General features: G+C 52.6%; 10 protein-coding genes across 10 annotated transcripts, besides 6 other annotated features; 7 read left to right on the plus strand and 3 right to left on the minus strand.

Annotated features, from left to right (window-relative positions):
* Positions 1 to 286: 286 nt before the first annotated feature.
* ACLA_080690 (aminophospholipid-translocating P4-type ATPase DRS2) lies at positions 287 to 4,483 on the minus strand (the record flags this gene model as incomplete). The annotated part of the gene is made up of 3 exons (XM_001267810.1): positions 287 to 1,135; positions 1,194 to 1,497; positions 1,554 to 4,483. The coding sequence occupies 3 exons, from the start codon at positions 4,481 to 4,483 to the stop codon at positions 287 to 289; spliced, it is 4,083 nt and encodes a 1,360-aa protein (XP_001267811.1).
* An 891-nt stretch (positions 4,484 to 5,374) lies between these two features.
* ACLA_080700 (exosome non-catalytic core subunit RRP45) lies at positions 5,375 to 6,387 on the minus strand (the record flags this gene model as incomplete). The annotated part of the gene is made up of 3 exons (XM_001267811.1): positions 5,375 to 5,969; positions 6,047 to 6,166; positions 6,224 to 6,387. The coding sequence occupies 3 exons, from the start codon at positions 6,385 to 6,387 to the stop codon at positions 5,375 to 5,377; spliced, it is 879 nt and encodes a 292-aa protein (XP_001267812.1).
* A 257-nt stretch (positions 6,388 to 6,644) lies between these two features.
* On the plus strand, positions 6,645 to 7,665 carry ACLA_080710 (spliceosome-associated CWC15 family protein; the record flags this gene model as incomplete). The annotated part of the gene is made up of 7 exons (XM_001267812.1): positions 6,645 to 6,654; positions 6,708 to 6,730; positions 6,784 to 6,860; positions 6,909 to 7,190; positions 7,239 to 7,320; positions 7,371 to 7,541; positions 7,591 to 7,665. The coding sequence occupies 7 exons, from the start codon at positions 6,645 to 6,647 to the stop codon at positions 7,663 to 7,665; spliced, it is 720 nt and encodes a 239-aa protein (XP_001267813.1).
* A 708-nt stretch (positions 7,666 to 8,373) lies between these two features.
* ACLA_080720 (RNA polymerase II mediator complex head subunit MED22) lies at positions 8,374 to 8,984 on the plus strand (the record flags this gene model as incomplete). The annotated part of the gene is made up of 4 exons (XM_001267813.1): positions 8,374 to 8,407; positions 8,492 to 8,556; positions 8,604 to 8,702; positions 8,802 to 8,984. The coding sequence occupies 4 exons, from the start codon at positions 8,374 to 8,376 to the stop codon at positions 8,982 to 8,984; spliced, it is 381 nt and encodes a 126-aa protein (XP_001267814.1).
* A 412-nt stretch (positions 8,985 to 9,396) lies between these two features.
* Positions 9,397 to 10,266, plus strand: ACLA_080730 (dihydrofolate reductase; the record flags this gene model as incomplete). The annotated part of the gene is made up of 2 exons (XM_001267814.1): positions 9,397 to 10,134; positions 10,210 to 10,266. The coding sequence occupies 2 exons, from the start codon at positions 9,397 to 9,399 to the stop codon at positions 10,264 to 10,266; spliced, it is 795 nt and encodes a 264-aa protein (XP_001267815.1).
* Positions 9,745 to 9,777: a microsatellite.
* Positions 10,267 to 10,621: 355 nt separating the features above from the next.
* Positions 10,622 to 13,473, minus strand: ACLA_080740 (chloride channel protein; the record flags this gene model as incomplete). The annotated part of the gene is made up of 3 exons (XM_001267815.1): positions 10,622 to 10,777; positions 10,834 to 11,220; positions 11,278 to 13,473. The coding sequence occupies 3 exons, from the start codon at positions 13,471 to 13,473 to the stop codon at positions 10,622 to 10,624; spliced, it is 2,739 nt and encodes a 912-aa protein (XP_001267816.1).
* Positions 13,474 to 13,878: 405 nt separating this feature from the next.
* Positions 13,879 to 13,904: a microsatellite.
* Positions 13,879 to 13,905: a microsatellite.
* A 592-nt stretch (positions 13,906 to 14,497) lies between these two features.
* Positions 14,498 to 14,534: a microsatellite.
* A 1,084-nt stretch (positions 14,535 to 15,618) lies between these two features.
* ACLA_080750 (MFS transporter) lies at positions 15,619 to 17,292 on the plus strand (the record flags this gene model as incomplete). The annotated part of the gene is made up of 3 exons (XM_001267816.1): positions 15,619 to 15,789; positions 15,852 to 16,261; positions 16,317 to 17,292. 3 exons carry the CDS (start codon positions 15,619 to 15,621, stop codon positions 17,290 to 17,292), a joined length of 1,557 nt encoding a protein of 518 aa, XP_001267817.1.
* An 824-nt stretch (positions 17,293 to 18,116) lies between these two features.
* ACLA_080760 (Zn(II)2Cys6 transcription factor domain-containing protein) lies at positions 18,117 to 18,512 on the plus strand (the record flags this gene model as incomplete). Its single annotated transcript, XM_001267817.1, has 1 exon — positions 18,117 to 18,512. The coding sequence occupies one exon, from the start codon at positions 18,117 to 18,119 to the stop codon at positions 18,510 to 18,512; it is 396 nt and encodes a 131-aa protein (XP_001267818.1).
* A 101-nt stretch (positions 18,513 to 18,613) lies between these two features.
* On the plus strand, positions 18,614 to 20,628 carry nscR (Zn(II)2Cys6 domain-containing transcription factor nscR; the record flags this gene model as incomplete). The annotated part of the gene is made up of 3 exons (XM_001267818.1): positions 18,614 to 18,676; positions 18,726 to 19,241; positions 19,291 to 20,628. 3 exons carry the CDS (start codon positions 18,614 to 18,616, stop codon positions 20,626 to 20,628), a joined length of 1,917 nt encoding a protein of 638 aa, XP_001267819.1.
* Positions 20,629 to 21,312: 684 nt separating this feature from the next.
* ACLA_080780 (SGNH/GDSL hydrolase family protein) lies at positions 21,313 to 22,367 on the plus strand (the record flags this gene model as incomplete). Its single annotated transcript, XM_001267819.1, has 5 exons — positions 21,313 to 21,451; positions 21,529 to 21,568; positions 21,637 to 21,715; positions 21,789 to 22,179; positions 22,234 to 22,367. The coding sequence occupies 5 exons, from the start codon at positions 21,313 to 21,315 to the stop codon at positions 22,365 to 22,367; spliced, it is 783 nt and encodes a 260-aa protein (XP_001267820.1).
* A 188-nt stretch (positions 22,368 to 22,555) lies between these two features.
* Positions 22,556 to 22,596: a microsatellite.
* Positions 22,556 to 22,597: a microsatellite.
* The last annotated feature ends 232 nt before the right edge of the window (positions 22,598 to 22,829 follow it).

Consider the following 22,829-nt stretch of genomic DNA (forward strand, 5'->3'; position numbering starts at 1 on the left):
AACGCTAGCCACCAGATCAAAGATCAAAACAGATCGTCAAGGATGATTTTGTTTTTCTGCCCACGTTGACCTCGTAGACAAGAACACAAAGCATAGATAGGATGGGAATGAATGGGAGGATGGAGATGGGGGATGGGACATTCTGCTGCCACTTGGAGCAGCAGGAATCCAAGAATACACAAAACACAGAAGGGGGAAAAAAAAAAGGCAAGAAACTTATACAAAACATCATCAGCAGAAGGGAAAACAAACAGACACACACACACACACAAAAAGTAACAAGTCATCAAACCAGCGTCCTTGAACTGGTCATCTCGCCGTATCGTCCTCTCGCTCTCGTGGTATCATAAGCATTGACAACGCGCATCTGCCCGCCCTCGTCGGCCTGGCTGAACGCGTAGCCGCGCTGCTTGCGCATGCGCTGGACCTGCCGCACCTTGCGGATCGCCTTCTGGAACTGCTCCATGCGCGGCCGGTAGTCCTGCACGTTGTACTTCTGGATCTCCTGCACGTGGTGGTAGTGTTGCGGATAGTACATGCGCTTGGCGTATTTCCACGCGTAGTCGCGGAGCAGGCAGAGGCAGGGTAGCACGATGGCCATCAGGTAGAAGACCGGAGAGCTGAAGAGCCGCGGTACGGTGCCGTAGTATTCGGTCGAGAAGCCGATGGCCGGGGCCGCGTAGCCGTAGGCCGGAAGGAAGATGAGCCAAATGATCATCGACCCGGGGATGGCGATGAAGTGGTATTTTGTCCAGATGTTGGTGATCAGGGCTGCTTTGCCCAGCACCGTGGCCAGGACCGCGGTGTACAGGGCCGAACCCCAGACCCAATGTCCAGCCACCTTGCCGTCCGCTTGCGGGAGATCCCAGAAAAAGATCAGCTCCGAGACGATGTAGAGCAGCAGGGAGTGGTAGAATCCGTTCGCGATCCACGACCAGAAGCTGTGTCGCTTGAAGAACAGCCCCTTCTGTCCAAGCTGGTACAGTTGCGGATACCGATCGAGCAGCCGGGCGGAGATAAACTGGTCGCAGATACCCATGACAAACGGGGGCAGCACAGTGAAAAAGACGTTGTAGAAGGAAAGGGTCCATGATTCGTAAATGACCTCGCCAGAGAAGGCATTCTGGAAGGAGTACTGTCTTGCATGTTAGCTTCGAAACGGTTCAGAAGTCTGTGTGCGAGATTTGACTTACCCAGAATTGCGTCATGTACAGAGCAATGTTCTTGTAGAATGAATAGAGGATAACTCGACTGATGCGGTGATAACTCCAAGCGCCATGGACAAGGAGCAGTTTACGAAGATAACGGAACTGGGCGATCGAAACATCCGCAGACCGGGCGGCCTGCAGACCTTCAACACCACTGATACCCACACCAACGTGGGCTGCTTGGATCATGGAGACATCGTTGGCGCCATCGCCAATGGCCAACAGCAAGGATTTCAGGTGTCGCTTCACCAGCTTAACAACCAATGCCTTCTGAAGTGGAGAGACACGACTGCGCGATAGTCAGTGGACTGCAACAGCTCAATGAAATACAAGCAGACAACTTACCAGCAAACGACAGCTTTACACATGACCGCCAGGTCCAAGAACAGTTTCTCCATATCCTTCTCCAAGGCGAACGTCAAAGACCGGCCGTCAATAACGAGCGCAAGCGCTTCAATCTCGCTGGAGGTGCCCTGGCTCTGAACAGCCTGGAGCTTCTTGGTCAGATTATCGCGGGTGGCTTGCGCGTTGTCCTCATTGACGATTAACAACGTCATGTCTTCCGAGATCAGCTTGCATGACATTCCAATGTTGATAGCGGTTTCTTGTCGGTCACCAGTCAACACCCAGATCTTGATACCAGCGGTCTGCAGAGTATGGATGGTGTCAGGGACGCCATCCTGCAGACGATCCTCGATGGCCGTGGCACCAAGCAAGTAGAGGTCCTTCTCGATGAGCTCCGCAGCTTTGTCGAGCTCGTCTGCACGGTTTCCACTAACGGTCGTCGCAGCTTTGTCATAGATCTGAATCCACTGCTGAAACTCTTCCTCCGGAACTTCGCGCATGGCCAGACAAAGTGTCCGGAGACCCTCGGACGCGTATTCCTCCAGATGCTGCAGAGTTGCTTCGACAATCGGGTTATCGGGACCCAGCCGCTCGAGGATGACAGTGTCCGCACCCTTGGTGTAGACCCGGATTTTGCCATCCGGACATCGGAAGATCGTCGACATGCGCTTTCTCGTCGAGTTGAATTCGCACACCGCCAGCAACTCGTATTCGAAATCTTCGCCTCCGGTGGTAAAAATGACAGAGCGCGGCCGTCGGTTGGTGAAACGGTAGCCCAGCGATGCGGCGCCCTCCACCAGAGCACCTTCGTCAGGAGACGCGGCCTGGTATTTGATCTTGTCGGGATCTGCGTCCGCCTTTTCAGGGATGACAGTATGGCAGGTGGCAAGCAGGGTAAGAAAGTGATGGATCGCATCTCGCGACGGATGTGAATGCAGATTCTCCTTGAGCTTTTTAAAGTCGTGGACGCCAATCTCGTTGCCATCCTCCACTGTAGCCTGGCGGTCTTCAGGCACGTCATCACCATATTGGATGCCGTAGATGGTGCACTGCTTGAATTCCATTTGGTTGCACGTCAACGTTCCGGTCTTGTCGGAGAAAATGTATTCGATCTGTCCAAGCTCCTCGACGAGCGAAGAGGTCCTGCAGGTGGCCGGCGTGTCGGTCTTGTCGTAGTAGATGTCGAGATCGGAATTGATCAAGAATGCCTGCGCATACTTGACGATTTCGATGGTGACAAACAGAGAGATGGGAACCAGATTCGAATACAGCACCCAGTAGGTGAAGATATCGAGCACGAATTGCTTGACGGGGTTTGTACTGCCGTAGTCGAGATAGACAAGCTTCTTGTGCTGGGTCTGTCGAATGATCAGGTCGCCCACAGAACTCACAACACTCAGGGCCACGAGAATGCTGACCAACATCAGAATCTGGATGTTGACCATGCGCTCCACTGCCGTGCGCTTGATCGGCGTCGCAGTCGCGTTGCGCATCAATTTTGTTTCGTGACCAGTGAAGACCACAATGCCATGGATCCAGGGAGTGTTACGCAAGGTGGCTCCGCGTAAGAGCAGCTGATCCGGAGCAAGGGGAAGTTCTTTCTCGCCTCCTCCGGCGTGCATCGTTAGGGTCGCCTCGTACGTGTAGAGGCTGCTGTTGGGCTGTTCGGACCGGATTCGCCCGCTCAGACGGCTGAGATCAGCAGGACTGACCAGATGCGCGGTTTCGGGAATCGCTTGCTTGATCTTCAGATTGGTCTCGCCGTCCAGATTGGCGGTCTCGATATAACAGAGACCTTCGGGCTCGGAGGATGCAAGCAAGACCAAATCAGCCGGAAAGGGCTGTTCAGATTCGACGCGCACAATATCCCCAACAGCCACATCGATCCACTTGGTGTCGTGGAACGCCGAGCCCTTCAGAACCTGGGTCTTGGAATAGTTGAGCGACTTGTCCGAGGATCTCCGCTTGTAGTCCTCCACAAGTTCCTTAATCGCAGAAACCAGCAACACAATCAACAAGGGGACAATGGTAGTGAAACGATTCGTCGGGGAGACATTGGGTATCTGCTGCAGTGCGGCGGTAAACAAGAAAAACAGATTTGCATATTTCGAGAACTGCTCGTAGAGGAATTTCGGGACAAACGTGATGATATTGTACTTGGCCGTGGACACATGGTTATCGACAAACTTGTGCGTAGCATTGGCCGGCGGGTTATTGAGCATGATAATACGGGGACCGAGAGTCGACGGGTCGACCTTCCTGCGCCCGAATCCAAACTTGAAGCCCGGCTTCCTGGATTTCTTCTGTCCCGTAGGCGCGCTCGTCCCTTCGGCCCCAACACTGTCTGCCCGTGCTCCTCTGCCCCCGGCCTCGGTCAGCGGCAGATCCATCTCCGAGTACTCAGGCCCCATGCCCAGCATATGCTTCGCTCTCCCCATCAGGCCACCTCCCAAGCCCAGAATGCTGTTCCGCTCCTTCGCCTTCCGGACGCGATGGGGCGACGCCATATGATCATCGTCATCCATGTTGTAGTACCCGTGCACCGATCGGTCATCGTCGAGATCATCAAGGGAGTACCGGTGGTAGTTGCTCAGCCCCGACGTTTGCGAGAAGGTTCGAGACATCTCCGCACCGGCGTAGGGACCGCTGAGGTATGAAGCCCCCGGTTGAGCCGGAGGATGCGCGGAAGACGACGCATGGGCTCCAGCCGCCGGGGGCGCCCGCCCGCCGACAAAGTTATCGTAGGAAACCGAGGGACGCGGCTGCGGTTGATCGGAATCGTCAATATTGTATTGTCGCAACAGGTTGTCATCGTTGACGGGTGGGCGCTGCCCCGTGCTGTAGTACGAAGGGTCCGACTCCTCCATCTGCATCAGATCCTCATCGCGGCCAGCGGCTGGATGGTGACCTGGAGGCCTACCGCTGGCCATGATGCTTGGTGCGGGCAAAATCCGTCACTGAAACGGTGTATCTCTGGGAGCATTGACCGAAGGAAGACTCGGGGGAAGGATAAAGTGGGGAGTGGCTGGTAATGGACGACAACAGCGTCCGGGAGATCTGCGCAAAGAATGACCGAAGATATACAGAAGAACAACAGACGTGCAGGGAGGCCAAAGAATGCGATTCGGGGGAGGGGATCAGTTGATCGTATGGTTTTGGTATGGCTTTTTTTCCCCCGGTCAATGAATTCGAGTGCCTGGAAGGTGTTTAGTTTTACAGAGTAGATAGAGAAGAGACGAGACGGGGGCGGCGAAAAGACGTTTGGCTGGTTTGACTGCGGCAGGAGAATCCACTGGGCGGTGCTGACATCCGGGGCTGACCTGGCTGGTTGTTCGTTCTATAAACAGTCCGTACTCACACAACGATGTTTCAGGTGAACCAGAGCAGATTTTCAGTCGAATTAAGTACAGAGTATATCCGATATAGCTAGTCACTGGTGATTCGCAACCTTCTTTTCCTGACTTCTTCCAAGTCCCAACACGCTGCTCCAGACCCAGTGCTCCCTTTTTTTTTCTTCTTTGCGCCAAATGAGGATGCGCGTCCTCCGGCCCACTCACGGCCAAAGAACGACCGAACGTCGTTGAGAGTCGATCCTGCTGGGTCCGCCGGGATTGACAGGGGCGAGCTGTCGAAGGTCCTGGTGTGCGACTAGGGGCGTGTTCCTTCCATTACGACCAACGGTACAAGCAGAGACAAGAGAGCTTCCGTGAAGATTGGCAGACGCTCGCTTGGAGTTCTATAATACATCAAATCCGTTGAAGATCATATCGTTACGGTGTTTGTCATTTAAAGCAGGCCATCTCTCATTCAGAATAATAAAGTCATCGATCATTCTCTGCTCTCGACTCCTCTGCCAGTCCGGTTTTCGCTCTCTTGGCCAGATCGGTCTGTAGCGCTTTGTCAATAATCCCATTGATCTCCTTGACTTTCTCCAAAGCAACAGACGACTTCGTTACAAACACCAAGGCATCCACGGGAGAGCCCGAGAACTTGGAGACGAAACACACATCCCCAGCATTGTTGACCCCGATGACAACATCCGCTTCCGATGCCTGTTCTTCCTTCCGAGTCGCATCAAGGATAACCCGTTTTCCTTCGTCGAAGGTGTGGAAGGTGACAGAAAGAGGTTTGTGTGTAATATTCAGCGGAACAGGCACCCGTTCATCGAGTCCGTAGACTATCACCTGTCCATCCTTGACAACCGCATCCGGACGGCGGAAGTGTTGCAATCCAGCCATGACTCCGATACAGGCGGCATCGATCAGGTTACCATCGTAGTCGGTTATGTGGATGTCAGCGCGAATACTCCAGCAACTGACGCCCTTGAGAATGCACAGGGATTCTGTGTCTAAAGCGTTCGAATGGCGCACAACGCGGTCGAGAACGTGGGCAACATATGCCTCAAGATCGCCTTGTCTAGAAAATAGAAAAGAAAAGAAAAAACATCTATAAGCGATCGTCGCGCTACTTTTGAGGCATGGGAATGAGCTTACCGTCCGTTGTCCCAAGCGGGTGAGCCCATCGCCGTGAGCTCTAAGGCAATTGCGAAGAGTCCATCAAAGGGACGGTCGTCGCGAGGTTTCGTGACTTCTGAAGAGATGCGCACAATAAGACTGTAGTTGGAGTTAATAGACAGCATAACCAGCAGGACTTATGCGATGGAAACCCACCTGGTCTTTCCGAGCTGCACTTTCACATGCCCATACTCTTCCCCGAACGTAACCTTCAACGGGCGAAGTTGGTCAGCCTGGCGACCATCGAGCCGGACATCCTCGCGCAGAGCATTGAGGATGAAATCACGCTCGGCGATGGAGAGCGGTGCTTCTTTGTTCATGATTGCGGAGGCGGACTGAGCCCCGACGGGGACAATCAAGACGGACTTTTTTGGGAAATTTCTGGATTTCTGCAGCGTCATTGAATGCAGCGGATCATCGATGATCCAGCAGCCAATCATACACCAGGACATCGAGGGCGGTAAAGGGTTCAGTCAGTTGGATGCCTGAGGCCGCAACTCCGCTTTATCGCGGCCGGAAGAAGACTCAAGAGCAACAGGGAACAATCATTTAGGACCAGCCACTGTAACAGCTCACCATGACTACAGGTAGGGAGGCTCATTGACCATCTTGCTGAAACGATGCGCTGACATATTTCCAGCTCACAGACCAACCTTTGATCCCGTACGTCTTCATCTACACCATATTCATTCACGAGGCCGAGCTCACGATTACAGGCGCAAGGAAAAGAGGCCCTCCGCGGCCCAGCGTACCACCAACGGCTTTTGCCTGCATATACACACCTGAAGACTCGGTCAGTAGCCGGCCATATGCCGAAGACTACAGAACTGACCATTCACAGTCAACTTGGCCAGGGAGGCGAAGGCGAGGCCCAACAACGCGATCTGCGGGCCGAGCTGCTCCAGGCCGAGGCGGCTCACTTTGCTAAGAAGAGGGGCGCTCCAGTCGACGAACCCATCATTGAGAGTGCCGCGCCTCCACGTCAAATAGAAGGGGCTTCGGAAGGCAGTGCAGGCGAAGCAGAGGAGGACCCAGAGGCGAAACGACGACGGATATTAGAGGAGACACGAGACATAGACGCGGACTCGGAAGGATCAGAGGACGACAGTAGCGAAGAAGAGAGGTCAGCGTCCATGCTCTGGCTAGCGCAAGGCTGTACTAACTAAAGCAGTGATGACGAAGATGAAGCCGCTGAACTGATGCGGGAGCTCGAGAAGATCAAAAAGGAACGACTAGAACAAAAAGAGAAAGAGGTAGGGCATGTTGCATTCTTTTTAACTTCCTCTAACTCATTGTTATCCAGGAACGCGAACGCGCTGCCGAGGAAGAGGAGCAACGAGAGTATGACATCGCCAGAGGCAATCCGTTGCTCAACCCACAAGACTTCAACCTGAAGCGGAGATGGGATGATGATGTGGTGTTTAAGAATCAAGCTCGAGGCACTGAGGACAAACGAGGCAAGGAGTTTGTGAACGTACGATTGCCCCAGACTCTTATTTGGAGTAAGGCTAATCATGCCATAGGATCTGCTGCGCTCCGATTTCCACAAGAAATTCATGGTAAGTACGAGCCTTCTTCATTCTTATGGCTGCCTCTAAATTTATACCTATAGTCGAAGTACGTCCGGTAAAGCGCGCTTTGGACGTTTCCTCCAACGCGAGACCTCAATTCCTCGGGTACTCTTTGGTTGTTCGATATTGCCAACCCTGGCCTGAGAATTTGAAATTCAGATGAGAGCCTGATCATGCTCATTTTTCTTTGGCTCCGTGATGAGCACGCTGCGGTCCCGAGGCCCACTTGTCTGCACAGGCACGATGGTTTCAACTGACAAGGCGAAGAAATCCGTCAAGCCGAATGCATGATGTCTGAGTGGAGTGCTCGGACGATGGCCATCAATATCGTTGTCACACTTGATTCTCAGGCCGGCAGCACATCCCGAGCATAATTCGTTTACACAATGCTCGCAAATCCTTCTTCCTATTACCCACGAGACTTTAGAATGTGGTTATCACCTGCAGCCTGTCGGGCTTTTTTTGTACCCATTGTCTACAAGATCCCACTGTGCCTGTTTCCTTTAGTTTAGAGAGCTGTGTTCTATATACTTGAGACTAGAATCGGATATTAACTCCTCGTTGTAGTATATGAATCAAACACAGCAAACAGATAAGCTACTCACCGCCCAATATGCCGCCTCGGTAATATCAGCAGCAATGATATCAAACAATGTCGACGGCAGACGAAGTACAAGATGAAACAATATACTTGGAACTCCAAAAAAAAAAAAAAACGGCCATTGAAGCTCAAAAATGGACTCCCAACTCTCATCGAAAGCGTTGCACAGTATGTTTCTTACTGCCCTTCTACCGGCCTCTCCCGGTTACCCCCAACCCCCAGCAGACAAACTAATCCATATAATCCCCACAGATCGCATCAACACCAACATCTCGCAATTGCTGCAACGATTCGAGAACATCATGGCTACTGCTACTGTTCGTCCAGCCTTTTTTTCCCCTCGGTACTCGGTACTCACGGATAGGGTCATTCAACATTAACCGATCTGTCCCAGGTCGATAATACCAGCCACACAGCCACGGCTGTCGAGACATACCAACTGGACGTGGAGTCGACTGCACTGGTTAGTTTTGACTATCTGCGAGCTGTGGTCCTCCGAAAACCATGAGGACAGGGGAGGGGATCAAGTTTGTGTTAACTAACACGCGGGGAGACATGATAGGTCCGCGCCGCCGAGGATATCCTCGCGTTAACCCGCAGCATGAAAGAGACCTGGCTGTTTGGGAAACTCGACACGCTCGGCGAGGACGAGTCGGATACGAAGCGCAGAGAGGAGCTGGAATGCGATGCTGTGGCTATTCGGAAGGCGATTGGGAACGGGGGGTTGTTGAAGCCGGCGAAGTGAATTTTTCCTATGTTTCCGGCTGGCTGTTGCATCTGGGATGGTCTGGTGTTGGGTGAAACGGCGTACAATAATAATCTAAGGGCTGGGTTGTTTTGGTTTACTTCTGGCTGGGGTTTACTTTCAGATTGATGGATTCCGTGCTACAAATAATTATACATAGATACCCATACCTATAACAATCAATTCTGATAGTTACACTACGCATAGCCGATCTCGGTGTTCTCTCTGGTCGTGGCGGGGAGCATCAATAAAACTCTCTCTCCTCTTATCAAAATTCTGTCCAAGCAATAATTAAGCTATCAAAACCCCCAACCCTCACCCTCCAAAATCCAAACCCAACAACCCAACCTACCTACCTTTCTCCAACCACTCCAACCACTCCACCCATCTCAAACCACAAAACAACACCAAAATGCCCCCCTCTCCCTCCTCCTCCTGCCCCCCCCTCACCCTCATCGTCGCCACCACCCCGCTCCGCCCCGAAACCCGCACCCTCCCAACCCGCCTCGGCATCGGCCTCAACGGCACCCTCCCCTGGCCGCGCATCAAAGCCGACATGTCGTTCTTCGCGCGCGCGACAGCCCGCCCGCCGCGCCCGGGCACCACCAACGCGATCATCATGGGCCGGAAGACGTATGACTCGCTGCCGCGGAGTCTGCGGCCGCTCGCGAAGCGCATCAATGTCGTGGTCTCGAGGGATGGGAGTGGGGGTGTGGCGGAGGGGATATTGAAGGAGTTGGAGGGGAGGAGGGCGAAGGTACAACAACAACAGCAGCAGCAGCAGCAGCAGCAGGGACAAGTGCCAGAAGGACAGACGGATGCGGTGGTGAGTTCTGGGCTGGAGGAGGCGCTGGAGACGCTGGAGGGGAGGTTTGGGGCGCCGGGGACGCTGGGGCATGTGTTTGTGATTGGCGGGGCGGAGATCTATGCTGCTGCGCTGCGGATGGCCGGGTCGCGGGCGGTGCGGATTGTGATGACGAATGTGGAGAGGTTGGATGGGGGTGCGTTTGAGTGTGATACGGTGTTTCCGGTGGATGAGGAGTTGGCTGGGCAGGAGTGGCGGATGGTGAGCGATGAGGAGGTGACGCGGTGGGTGGGCGAGGAGGTTTCCTCGGAATGGCGGGAGGAAGGCGATGTGCGCATTCAGATGGTGGGATATGAGCGGGTATAGAGGGGATATGTGAGCAGGGCTTGATTATTCTGTTGGGTTGTATACAGTTGATAGATTTCCTACGAGTGCATTCTGCTCGGTAAAGACCTTCAGAGCATGATGGATGGATGATTCAGATAGCGGCTTGTATGATCTCAATTAAAATCTCTTCATATCATACTCACCGAATAACTCGACGGCCTGTCTCTTGGAAGCTGTATAACATGCTGTCGTAATACATATTGCTGAAGCAAATCGTCAGAAAGCCAGACGCTAATTTACATGAACTGTGCAGATGCCGAAGCCGGCCACGCACTGGAGTGCGAGGAGACCATGTACAGGTAACAGACTTGCAAATCCAATATAACACAGGGGAAGGATGCTAGAAAGAAGATGCAGCAAAACGATAATATAAACGCCAGGAATGCGAGGAGGGAGAAAAAAAAAACCGCTCCATCCAGAAAATCCAAAAAGGAGATGTGGTCATTCACTCGTTCTGTTTGACATATTTGACGAACGCTTTCTTGTGCACCAGGCCGGCGTATTGTCCGTCGCGAAGGACACACAGATAGCGCACTCCAAGTTTGGCGAAACATTGGTAGACAAGATCGACGGGCGAGTGTATGTCGAGAGAGATAGGGGCCTAAAGATAGAGGTCAGCCGGGTGGAAAAGGGAAAGGAAGAAAGCCTGTTCCATACCGGGTCAATGAACCGACGGAAGTCCACCCATATGATGCCATGGTCATAGTCCTGATCAAGCACCGCCGAGCTGGAGTCCATCGACATGAGGCACACGGTATGCTCTTCATCTTCGATGGTGTCAAGAGCATACTCGAGATCCGGTGCTGGAATGATACCGCACAGAATGTCGTCACGAAGAATAGGGAGGCCGCTGTCGAGCTCACCCGCCATGAGAAGATGTTGCAACTTGGAGCGCAGCTCAGTCGCGGGAACTAAAGAGGATTCCGAAATGTCGATGATGCGACTTCTACGAATTGGCCGAACAATATCCCCAAGCTCCGCGTCGGAAAGAAGCTGGATCTTGTTGTCAAGGAACGGATAGGAGTTCATGTCGGTCAGCAGGTCCTGCCAAAAGTTAGCTTATTTCTGTATAGAGTGATGCCCGTGTCAGCTTTGACTTACATAGATACTGCGCGGTTCAAGGGCATCCGCCGTCCATTTGGCGCAGAGCACTGCCAGTGAAAATGGAAGCACATGGTTTAAACTGCCCGTCAGCTCGAACAGAATAACAGCGAGGGTGACGGATAGGCGCGTGACACCGCACATAGTCGCACCCGCAGCGACCATCGCATAGACGCCTGGAACGACACAAGACTCCGTGCCCGAGGATGCCGGACAGGTCGAGAACAGGAAGAAATTCGGAAACTTCAACACCAGGTATTGCACCACATGGCCGACAATACGGCCCATGAGACCACCGACCACCATCGAAGGGACATAGATACCCGCAGGTACCTTGAGCCCGAACGTCACCACCGTCAAAAGACTTTTGATCACGAAAGCGACCAGCAGGTAGCGGATGATCTCGCCGATTCCATCTTCGGTCGGGCACAGGCCAGTTGAGGACAGAGACTCATGATCGCAGGGGCTGGCCAGCTCGAACATGAGTTCGGAGACGGGCAGCTTGGTGTACCGATTCCAGAAACTGACCACGCCAGTCACCGCTGCAACGAGGACAACTTCCAGCATAGGCCAGCGCTTGATGACCGGGATCCGGCGGAATGACCGTGCCCACATGCTGGAGGCTTTGATGAAGAGTGCGCCGGCAGCGCCTCCCAGCACGCCCAGCAGCATGAAGACGACGATCTCGAAGATCGCCCAGTCAGTGATATAGCGGACCTCGAACAGGACAATCTTGCCGGTACCGTAGGGATTCAGAAACTTCAGAGAAAGAGTAGCCGCGATACAGCAGAAGAAGGTTCGGAAGAGAGTCTTGGGCGGGAAATAATAGCTGACTTCTTCCAGGCTGAACAGAACTCCGCCGATCGGGGCTCCGAAGGCGACTGCAACACCGCTGGCAGCGCTAGCGCTGAGGACTTCACGCCTCTTACCGTCGTTGGTATTATATTTAGAAAACAAACGGCAAGCAATGTTTCCCACACAGGCCGCGATATGCACGTACGGACCCTCTTTCCCAAGACTGAGACCAGACGAAATACTAAAGACCAAAGCTATTGTTTTGATCACCAGCGTCTTGAATCCCAGGTAGCCATGAAGCACGAAACCACTGTTGATGACTTTGACCTCGGCGACTCCGCTGCCTGCCGCAGAATAATAGACCATTGCCGGGCGCGTGGGGATGGTTTGATAGGGCTCCCGCGGACTTTCAGAGGATGAGGGAGAATCGTGGGGTGAACCGACATGCTTCGTGCCTCGACTACTTCCAGCACCGAGATTCTCATCCAAGGTTGCAAGTGAGACCGAGGACGGAACAACCGTCTTGGTGAATAATGTCAGGTAGCACGAGATCACGGACAGCACCACCATCCAAAGTATAAACATGGCGTGATCGAGCCACCCTGTGCCGGCCCCTGAGGAACCCAGAATCTGTGACCACGACTTCCATCCGGAGCAGTCGAGAGGATCGGCACAGCAGCTCTCCCGATTACGGGACCATCCAGTGGTGCAAAAGCCTTCCTTCAGATCATAAACAAAATGCTCCGTCACGTCCACGAAATAGGCGATCGCAGCGGTGATGCAGCCAATCACGGCGACCAGAATCCAACCCTGGGAACCGTCAAACCCAGCGAGGAGTCGCCCTCGGATATCCTTGCGCTTGCGCAGCTCCCGCAGACGGGCTCCATCGGCGATGCTATCGTGCACCCAATCGGTGGAGGTGAACTGATCGTACCAGTTCCGCTCATCGAGGAAGGAAGCGGTCATTCCATCCTTCATTGAGGGCGCTAGGCTTTCATGTCGATCTTCATCGATGCTACCCCTTCGGCTGCTGAATCGCAAGGACTGTGAATTTGCACGGCTGTGGTGGCGCGATCGACGCAGACTGCCCGAGGTCAATGAGTGTCGCAGATAGCTATCCGGGCCCGGAACGGCGGAGATGCTGGTGTACGATCGTCGCGGAACCCCTCGACGCCCATCTCGAGGCTTCCCCAATAGACTGGTGGTTTCCCCGACTTCCATATGAGACTCTAACGACTGATAGCCGGTATGGGGTTCTGACAGGAGGCTGTTGTTGCGCCTGAAGGCCGACGGCGAAGGAGGAGCGGTGCGCGAGGTAGTGTAGAGATTATCGATTCCACCACGGTTTGGGTCATCATTTGGAGGCATAGACACTAAGTTGGGGGGAACAGAGCGCGGCATGTTGGGATGAAATGAAGCTAGAAAAGCTTCCAACCTAGCAGGGATGGGCCGATTATTCTGTTAGTAACCGCTATCTCGGTTATCTATCGGAACAGGTAAACCCAAAACAAAGAGAGCTCCTATATGGCATCAAGGACGTACCGGCCAACATATCCCACACAATGTAATTCTCAACCTTTCCACGACTCGGGGGACACAACGAGACCCTTTTGAATCGCTAGAAAGTAGTAGAGAAAGGTCCCACTTGTCGTGAAGGGAGGAGCGGTCAAGAGGTTAAGTTCAGTTGAGGGTCTCCGAGAACAATCGCGATAGTCGATAAAGAGATCCAACAGTCAAAATACAGAGAGAGGGAGATAAAACAAAAGAACAAATGATAAAAAAAAATGAGATGAGATATCTAATTGACAGCAGCAGCAGCAGCAGCAGCAGCAGAAGAAGAAGAGAAAGAAAAAAGAATGGCCGTTTGTCCTTACTACGGTAGTTGACTGATTTCTCTTAGCTGGTCTCGGACGATAAACCATAGCCCATGGGCAGATGACCTCCGTATCCCATCTGAAGGGATCAGCCACTGGAACCTGGCGAGTCATGCTCCTATTTCAGAAAAGAGAGAGAGAGGAGAGGAGATCATTCTTTTTCCCTATTATTATTGCTCTTAAAATACATCTATCATTCAGTTTCACTGGCGGAGTAGGGGGGTTGAGGTTCAGATTGATGCTGCATCCATCCCCCCGGATCAGCGACAGGCCTGAATTAGCAACATACTGTAGTACCTGCCGCCCATTAACTATTAATTATCGAACCGCCAAGCTAGTCGACAACGGCCATACATAGTAGTCTAGTACCCCGCTTGGGTTGGTTATGATGTTTCTCAGTCCACTTCATCGGAAGTGTCAACGCGTTTTGACGCCAAACTTCGTGCAGGCTGTGTCTGTGAGACCGGACCTACTGGGGCAACTGCAAGGCTGCGATTCTCAGGGATGATTGGAACCATGATTTTCTGGAGCTTGGACTTATCAGCGGTTGAGACTTGGGACTTGGGACTTGGGACTTGGGACTTGGGACAGCCTGTGGGTTAGAGGCTCAAGAGACCCTATGTCTCAAACCCCAATAGTATTGATTGCATGGACAAGGGAATAGGGATACGTGGTCCTCGATCGCCTCATGATCCACAAATTAATTCGAAGAAGATCAGATGGGAAAATAGCTTACAGTGAGAGATAGCTAAGGTACTCTCACACATTCCACTAATAATAATACAACCCAACCCATATCTACTCCTCCAGTCTCCAGAGATATTCCACACTCCACACTTTCTACTTTTGAAACCCACACTGTATACACAGTAAACTACAGAAAGAAGTATACGCAATGACATACCATGCTACCCCCCCGGTGATGCTAGAGCCATCAATGCAAGTCATCAGGATGGAGGATGGGCGGTGGCAGCTGCACTTCTTGCTAGTGCGAAATCCTTTGCATATCCCTAATTATTAATATATATTCCCCATACATGGGCATGCTGGCATCTGGCAGGTAAAAGTAATCTAATCCATAAGTCATAAATCCATAAGATCAAGAGCCTTGTGCTCAACTGCGGCTTCTAGCTGTGTACATGCAGAGGGTAAGAAATGGTGACATGCTGCTTGAACCGTGGCACTTTCTATAGCTATCTTCCTTGTTAGATGATGGCGCATGATTAGTAACGAAGAGCTACCTGAACCAAATATATCGTCTCGATCTTCTATCTGAATTTGCCAATGAACTATGATCAACGCCGCGAGAGATATCTATATGGTTGAGTATTGGGGCTGCTCAAGCATTAGAACCCTCACCGGCGTGCTATTCCTATCCCTGTCAAGTGAGATCTACTGTCCAGAACGAATCTACAGGCACGATAGAGTATAGACTGAATGTCCAGGAGGCAGGATGGCATGAAGTTGTTTTACAGGTGGACAAGATGGATTCGATGCCTGATTCTTAGGGCTTCTCGGCTTTTAAGATGCCCTCAAAACCCGAACAGAATCGCAAGTATAAAGGCATCAGGACATTTTTGAACCAGATCATACCTTGCTTTTCCTTTCATTTTTATTCTCCTTCTTATTGTCGTTATTCTCCATATTGCACTTGAAATAATAAGTGGTCGAGATGACGCTCAACGACGGTACGTACTGCGGGTTAGAAGCATATCTCTTCTTCCACATAGGCCAAGGGGACATGTTATGCACATTGCTAATCATCCTGGTCCTACAAGCAGAAATGCCGCTGCCACAAGCTACCGGAAACGAGGCAAGCATGCCAGGACCAGAGTCGCGCTTGGTAAGAATCAAACCCATGGTGCCAGAAGGCTAGGAGACTGAGAGTCAAACGACACCAAGCAGGTTTCCTGGTCTTCCCCCGACGATCCTGAAAACCCTAAGAATTGGACCATGGCCAGAAAATGGGCGGCGACTATAGCGGTCTCCCTTTTCACGTTCATCTCGCCCGTTTCGTCGTCCATGGTCGCCCCGGCGTTGACGAAGATCGCTGACGAGCTGGATATACAATCGGAGGTGGAGACCCAACTCACCCTCTCGATCTTTGTTCTAGCCTATGCCGTGGGCCCGCTGTGTCTCGGCCCAGTCTCGGAGATGTTTGGGAGAACTCGGGTCCTGCAGTTCAGTAATCTTTGTTATGTGGGATGGAATTTGGGCTGCGGGTTTGCGCAGACGGAGGGCCAGCTGATCGCTTTTCGATTCATGAGTGGGATTGCAGGCAGTGCCCCCTTGGCCATTGGGGGTGGTGTCTTGAGGTCAGTCTTTTTCTCCCGAGTGGAAGGAAAAGAGATAGCTCATCGTCTTCCATAGTGACTGTTGGAACGCTGATCAACGAGGAAAAGCAGTCGGCATCTATAGTCTGGCGCCTCTGCTGGGTCCTGTGGTCGGCCCTATCGCTGGGGGCTTCATCGCCGAATCAACAACTTGGCGCTGGGTCTTCTGGTCCACCAGCATCGCTGGCGTTGTCATTCAACTCTTCGGTCTCCTGTTCCTCCCTGAGACTCACGCGCCCACGTTGTTGAAACGTAAAGCAAAGACGCTTGGCGAGAAGTCTGGCCATACATACCATACTGAGTTTGACTCAAGCCAGAGCCTTTTATCAAGCCTGAAGACCTCGCTGATTCGCCCCTTCAAGATGCTGACCACGCAGCCGATCATCCAAATCATAGCCTTGTACATGGCGTACCTGTTCGGGCTCTTTTACCTGCTTCTTTCGACCTTCCCAGGGGTCTGGGAAGGGGTATACCAGGAGAGTATCGGTATTGGAGGCCCGAACTACATCTCCCTCGGGATTGGCTTCGTGCTCGGCGCGCAGGTCAACGCTCGGGTGAGTGATCGAATCTACCGCCGGCTGAAGCTGGAGAGGAACAACACGGGCATTCCCGAATTCCGCATCCCTGCCATGTTCGTTGGCTCTGTGTTCATTCCGATCGGTCTGTTCTGGTATGGCTGGAGCGTGCAGGCCCACATCCACTGGGTGATGCCGAATATCGGGATCGTGCTTTTCTCCATCGGCTCGATCATCTGCCTGCAGTGCATGCAGACCTACGTGATCGACAGCTACACACGGTTCGCTGCGAGCGGGCTAGCGGCAGCGGTGGTGCTTCGCAGTCTGGCAGGCTTTGGGTTTCCTCTTTTCGCGCCGTACATGTACCGATCGCTCCAGTATGGCTGGGGGAACAGCTTGTTGGGACTGCTCAGCATTGTCATGGGGATTCCGACTCCATTTGTCTTCTGGTTCCTTGGGGAAAGGCTGCGTGGGACGTCGCAGTACGCTTCGGGATAGGCCATTCCCATCTGTTCTTGCCGGTTTTGAGTCCTTTTGTCCTTGTGCTTGGTTCACCTTGCTTGTTAGTTAGTTGTAAGATATATCGTTTCTTAGTGACTATTTTATGAGGCCTCAGAGAGTCTTCATACATACCTCATCTCCCCAATGGCTGATCCAAGACTGAAACCTCCGGTGGACTGCCGCTTCCCTCAGCTGGGCTAATACACAGCCTTTGTATCAACAGATGTTCCGATGAACGTGGCGGGCTAATGCTGGAAGGTAGACACTGGATAGTTGACAGACCCACGTTTAGCTGGAGGCATTTCCAATCTCGAAGAATAAGAAATGAAAAAAAAGATAGGCCATATTGCTTCTCATCAAATAACTGCTGAACTGCTCCTTGTTTCTCTGCGAGTGCCAGGATGTTGAGCAGTATCCTGGTAGAACCTGGTTAAGAATTGCGGTACAGCTACCTACCTACCTTGAATCAGTCATGAGGGATATTTGGAGAGACGGTCAAAGGTCACAACTGATGCTTCTAACTAATATGCTGACATGGCTAAAAGCTGATGGAGCTTAACTTTCTGAGCGAGGGTATCAAGCAGTAGTTAAGAGATGGTGAGAGACTCACACCCTTGCAAGGGACTAGTTCTGAACAGGAAAACTGAAATAACTGTAAGATACATACATACCTATAAAACAATGCCAAAGATGCCTCTCCCAAGACACTTCTCATCACCCAGTGTCTATGCAGAGGGAGACAATCAACCACACCCACTGCAGATCTCCGATATTTCTAAAAAGAGACAAACAAAGAACACATATCCCTCCTGATTCCAGTAATGGAACGCCGCAGGAAAACCTCGACATCTCTGCCCCAGCTCAGTTGCGAGCTGTGTCGCAGGCGCAAGGTCAAGTGCGACAAGCGCAATCCATGCACCAACTGTGCGTCCGCTGGGGTCGCCTGTATTCCCACTTACCGAATGCGACTTCCCCGAGGGCGACATGCCAATCCTCCTCGTCGGCTCCAGTCATCACCTCCTCCCTCCACCACAGAGTCCGAGCTGATACACCCCCCTGAGTGGACGACACAGCCTGATGTTTCCGTCAACAAGGATCTCCAGGATCGCATTCACCGACTGGAAGAGCTTATCCGTCGCATGAAGCCAAGCGATAAAGAGCTGGAAAGAGCATCTGCTGGTTCGCGAGAGCAGGCAAGCGAGAAACTTCACCTTTAATCCTCGGGAGAAGCTTACCATAGTCCCACCAGTCTACCCATATGACCGACAGATCACCGTTACCTTCGGCTTCGACGAGGTCTCCCGTTTTGGGTAATACCATGGCTACTAAGCGTCTCACCCTGCAACACCCGGATCATTTCTGGGTAGATTTGGCGGAAGAGGTAGGCTCGATGCGGTGTGTCAATAGCTAAAGTATTGACACATGTGCAGATCCAGGGTTTGCGCGACGTGATTGAATCATCACTGGGGGAGGCAGACGAGGAAGCGGCGCCGACAACCGATAATGCACGCCTTGAGCCGCCTGACGACGGTGTGCAAGTCCTTGGCCTGGTCGGCAGCAACTGGCCTGCAGTCCCACGGCCGTTGACAACAAGCAAGGCCTTGCTGCACGATTCAACGATGGTTCGCCAGCTTTGCCAGGTCTTTCTGCAGCAAGTAGACCCCATAATCAAGATCCTTCACCGTCCGTCTCTAAGCAGGTGGATGATCAATGGGGAACGCTACCTGGCCTATCCGGAGGGTCACCGGTCTATAGAGGCCCTAGGTTCGGCCGTCTGTTATTCCGCCATCAGCAGCATGACGGAAAACCAGTGCCGGGTCATGTTCCAAACCAACAAGGCGAGTTTGGTGGCAGAGTCCCGAGCCTCCTGCGAGATAGCCATCGGGCGATCTGGCCTACTAACGACCCGCGACATCACCGTTCTGCAAGCCTTTGTATTATATCTAGTAAGCGTCCGGACCTTAGACGCATGATGTGTGATTAACGTTCGGCAAGATGGCCCGAAGGGTGGAAGACCGCACCTGGGCCGTTTGGACCTTGGTCGCGGTGGCAGTGCGAATCGGCAAGGGTCTCGGTCTCTATCTTGACCGAAAGACAGAGACATTCTTTGATCAGCAGATGCGAAAGCGCCTTTGGTATACTATCTGTCTCATGGATCTACAGGCCTCTTTTTTCCGGACGTCCGAGCCTCTCATTAGCGTTGATGAGTCTGCGTCAACCACCCTCCCCCAGCACATAAACGACTCGGACTTTGACCCAACCACGACGGACACTGTCCCTGATCGAGAGGGACTAACTGACACGACGTTTGCGCTGGTCACGTATCACGCACAGCGCATTGGCCGCCTGCTCAACTTCGCAGCGCACGATCGCAAGGTCCAGCACAATCGTTACACCTCGGCATCATCTTCACCAACGTCCGGCCCTAAATGCGACCCAGACCAGCAGCAGCAGGAGCAGCAGAAGGTCCGCGGTTTTGAGCAGGAAGCGCTCCGCTTACTCCATTTCTGCGACCCTGAGGCCTCCGTGCACGCGTGGTTCACCTGGCATGGCACGCAGAGTCTTATTGCGGCTGCACGACTGGCTGCACTACGTCCCCTCCAGTGGCCGGGCCGGGCCCCCCCACCTCGGATGGAAAGCAACTCAGAGATCTTGCGTCTGACCCTTCCTGTCCTAGAGAAAGTGCAGCTTATGCATACTGACGCCCGCGGAGAAGGCTTTCGATGGTACGTCACAATTCCCTGGCATGCACTGGCCATTGCCGTTTCCGAATGCTATGTGAGCAACGACTCGGCGCTCATCCGGCGCGCCTGGCCGCTCGTCGAGTCATCGTACCGGCAGCATGAGGTGACGCTGGCCGGCTCACACGGCGGTGCCCTCCGCGGACCTCTGCGACAACTCACGCAGCGAACGAGGGAGAAGATTGCGTTGACTGTCCCAGAGATGGCGGGTGGTCTCAGCACAGCGACCAGCCATCCCACGAACATCAGCTTGAGTCCAGCAGCATCCCCAGGATTGCCAGGACGAAGTCAGACGCTGAATAGACAGAACTTCAATCTACCTGGTTGTCAAGTGTCGCCCAGCGGCTCGCTGGCAGGTCCGGTGGTCGAGGGATCGCCGCTGCTTGATCTACCACCCTGGGATTTTATGTCGCAAGCACTAGACGACCCGGCACTGTTTGCTGCGGCCCCAGGGACACCTGCAGTGGCGGACGGCTTGAATCAGGGAGCTGATACGACATGGGAGGAATTGTTCTCGGGAATTCCGTTCAATGAGATTGCCGGTCCAGATTGGTTCTTTTTCGAAATGAACCAGGGTGTTAGCATGATGTAGCAGCCGTCTGCTGTTCACTCCCTCGTTCCTCGTCTTGCCCGATCAGACTTTTGTGATGACTGGTTAAACTGTGGTATATCTTTTTGCTGATCTTGGTCAATATTGCGCAAGATCAACACGCGCAAACTCCAAGTACAAATATACATCTTTTTTCCCCTCTCACAATCTGTCAGTGAGAACAGAATCCATGCATTAAAGTTGGTGATATATATACCTTGAGTTTAGCATTAAAGGTATTTCCAGTGACATGGAGTGACCGGAGGAGTGTCGTTGTACATTTATTGCTGTTGGTGGATAATCACTGGTCAACAACAGTAAGCGACGAACAGGTTCGCAGTTACTAACCACTTGGGTTTACGTCGTCAAAACTATAGACTCCACGATATTATCCATAGCACCGGCCCTCCGTGTCCAATTGAGCATCACTCCTGCCAGCTACCGGTTCAAGCCAATTTAGCCAGGGCTTGCCGATAAGCGGCGGAGCTCCATTCCAAAGACTCCAAGTCTCCAACCCCACCATCGGCCATCAGCCGTCGGCCCATAAGAAGTGGCCATATCCCAGGCTCTTGTGAGTTGTTCGATTGAGAGTGAATATCCAAGGGACGTTTCCGATTGTCCAAGGATTTTGATTGTCGAGATTGCGGGTTCCAGCTGTTATTGTGTGTCTAATTGTCCGTAGCCATCATGTCCGACGGAAGCACTCAGTCCGCCGAAGAGGCGCTCTTTAAGCCATACGACCAGTTCATTCTGTTCGGCGACTCGATTACGCAGATGTCTGCTAATCAGAGTCTGGGGTTTGGATTCCAAGCTGCGTTGCAGGATGGTAAGTCTTCACCTTGATCGCACTTGTCTGTCGATTGTGCAAGGGTCTGTGCGCTGGTATACTAAGTAGTGCTCTAGCTTATAGTCGCCAGTTGGATGTGATCAACCGCGGATTCGGGTATGTTCCTTACAAGCGATGCTCTGACTGCGACTGGGCGAGGCAGGTACTGATTATGTCCGACATAGTGGCTATAACACGGCGCACGCCATCAAGGTGTTCCCTAAGTTCTTCCCCAAGCCAGAGACAGCGACTGTTAGATTCATGGTATTGTCCTCGTGTCCTTCGCAATCTCAAGGGCATCCATCGGGTATTGAAAGCAGCATGCTAATCGAGCTAGACCATCTTCTTCGGAGCCAACGACGCCACTGTCCCCGGAAATGTCCAGCATATTCCCGTTGAAACATACAAGGAGAACCTGAGGCAGATCATCCAGCATCCCGCGACAGTCGCGCAGAACCCGCGCATCTTGATTCTCACCCCGCCGCCCGTGAACGAGTACCAACTGGAGGGGTTCGATGTCGCAAAGGAGACTCACCACCCAAGCAGAACCGTTCGTCAGACGGAGCTGTACTCGGAGGCAGCTCGCGAGGTTGCCGCTTCGTTGAACATCGTCACGGTGGATCTCTGGGCTGCGTTCATGACTGCTGTGGGCTGGAAAGAGGGAGAGCCTCTGATCGGGTCGAGGGATGCGCCGAACAATGAGAAGCTCCAGAGCTTGTTCACGGATGGTTTGTTCTCTCCCATCCTGGCCTCATGCTGCAGCCATACTGACTCTTGGTTAGGGCTGCATTTGACTGGCGACGGGTATCGTCTTGTATATGAGGAGGTAATGAAGGCCATCAAGGCTAATTGGCCTGATCAGGATCCTGAGGTGTTGCCCATGGTCTTTCCTGCGTGGACGGAGGCCCCGAAATGAAGTTGAACCGGCATCAATCTATATAGATCCACTGGTAGAAATGAATAAGTAGATATGTAAATACAAATGCCATCTACATGACGTCCAGGATTGGAGATTGTTCTTTAGTAGGTAGTTTTAATACGGAGGGTGAAAGCGGTCTAGATCGATTGCCGGGTTAAGTGGACGGAAGTTGTGCTCCCTCTGCTTCATCATCATCATCAATCATCACCATCATCACCATCATCATCCACCACCATTAATCAATCATCAGTCTCCCTTCGCCATCATCGTGGATCAAACACAAACACAACGTGCATCTCGCAGATCTCGAATCCAAATACTGGCGTCAAGATCTCTGCTTTGCCATATCTCTTCCCCTCCAAAGACTGCCGTCCTCACAGCGAGACTCCCAAATCACTCAAACAGTACCCTGGTTTTACCTCCCAAAGGATTTCGATCAGCAGTAGATTTTCCATCTCG

This window comes from Aspergillus clavatus, genomic scaffold (assembly GCF_000002715.2).
Source record: "Aspergillus clavatus NRRL 1 1099423829806 genomic scaffold, whole genome shotgun sequence".
In the NCBI taxonomy this organism is placed as follows: Eukaryota; Fungi; Ascomycota; class Eurotiomycetes; order Eurotiales; family Aspergillaceae; genus Aspergillus; species Aspergillus clavatus.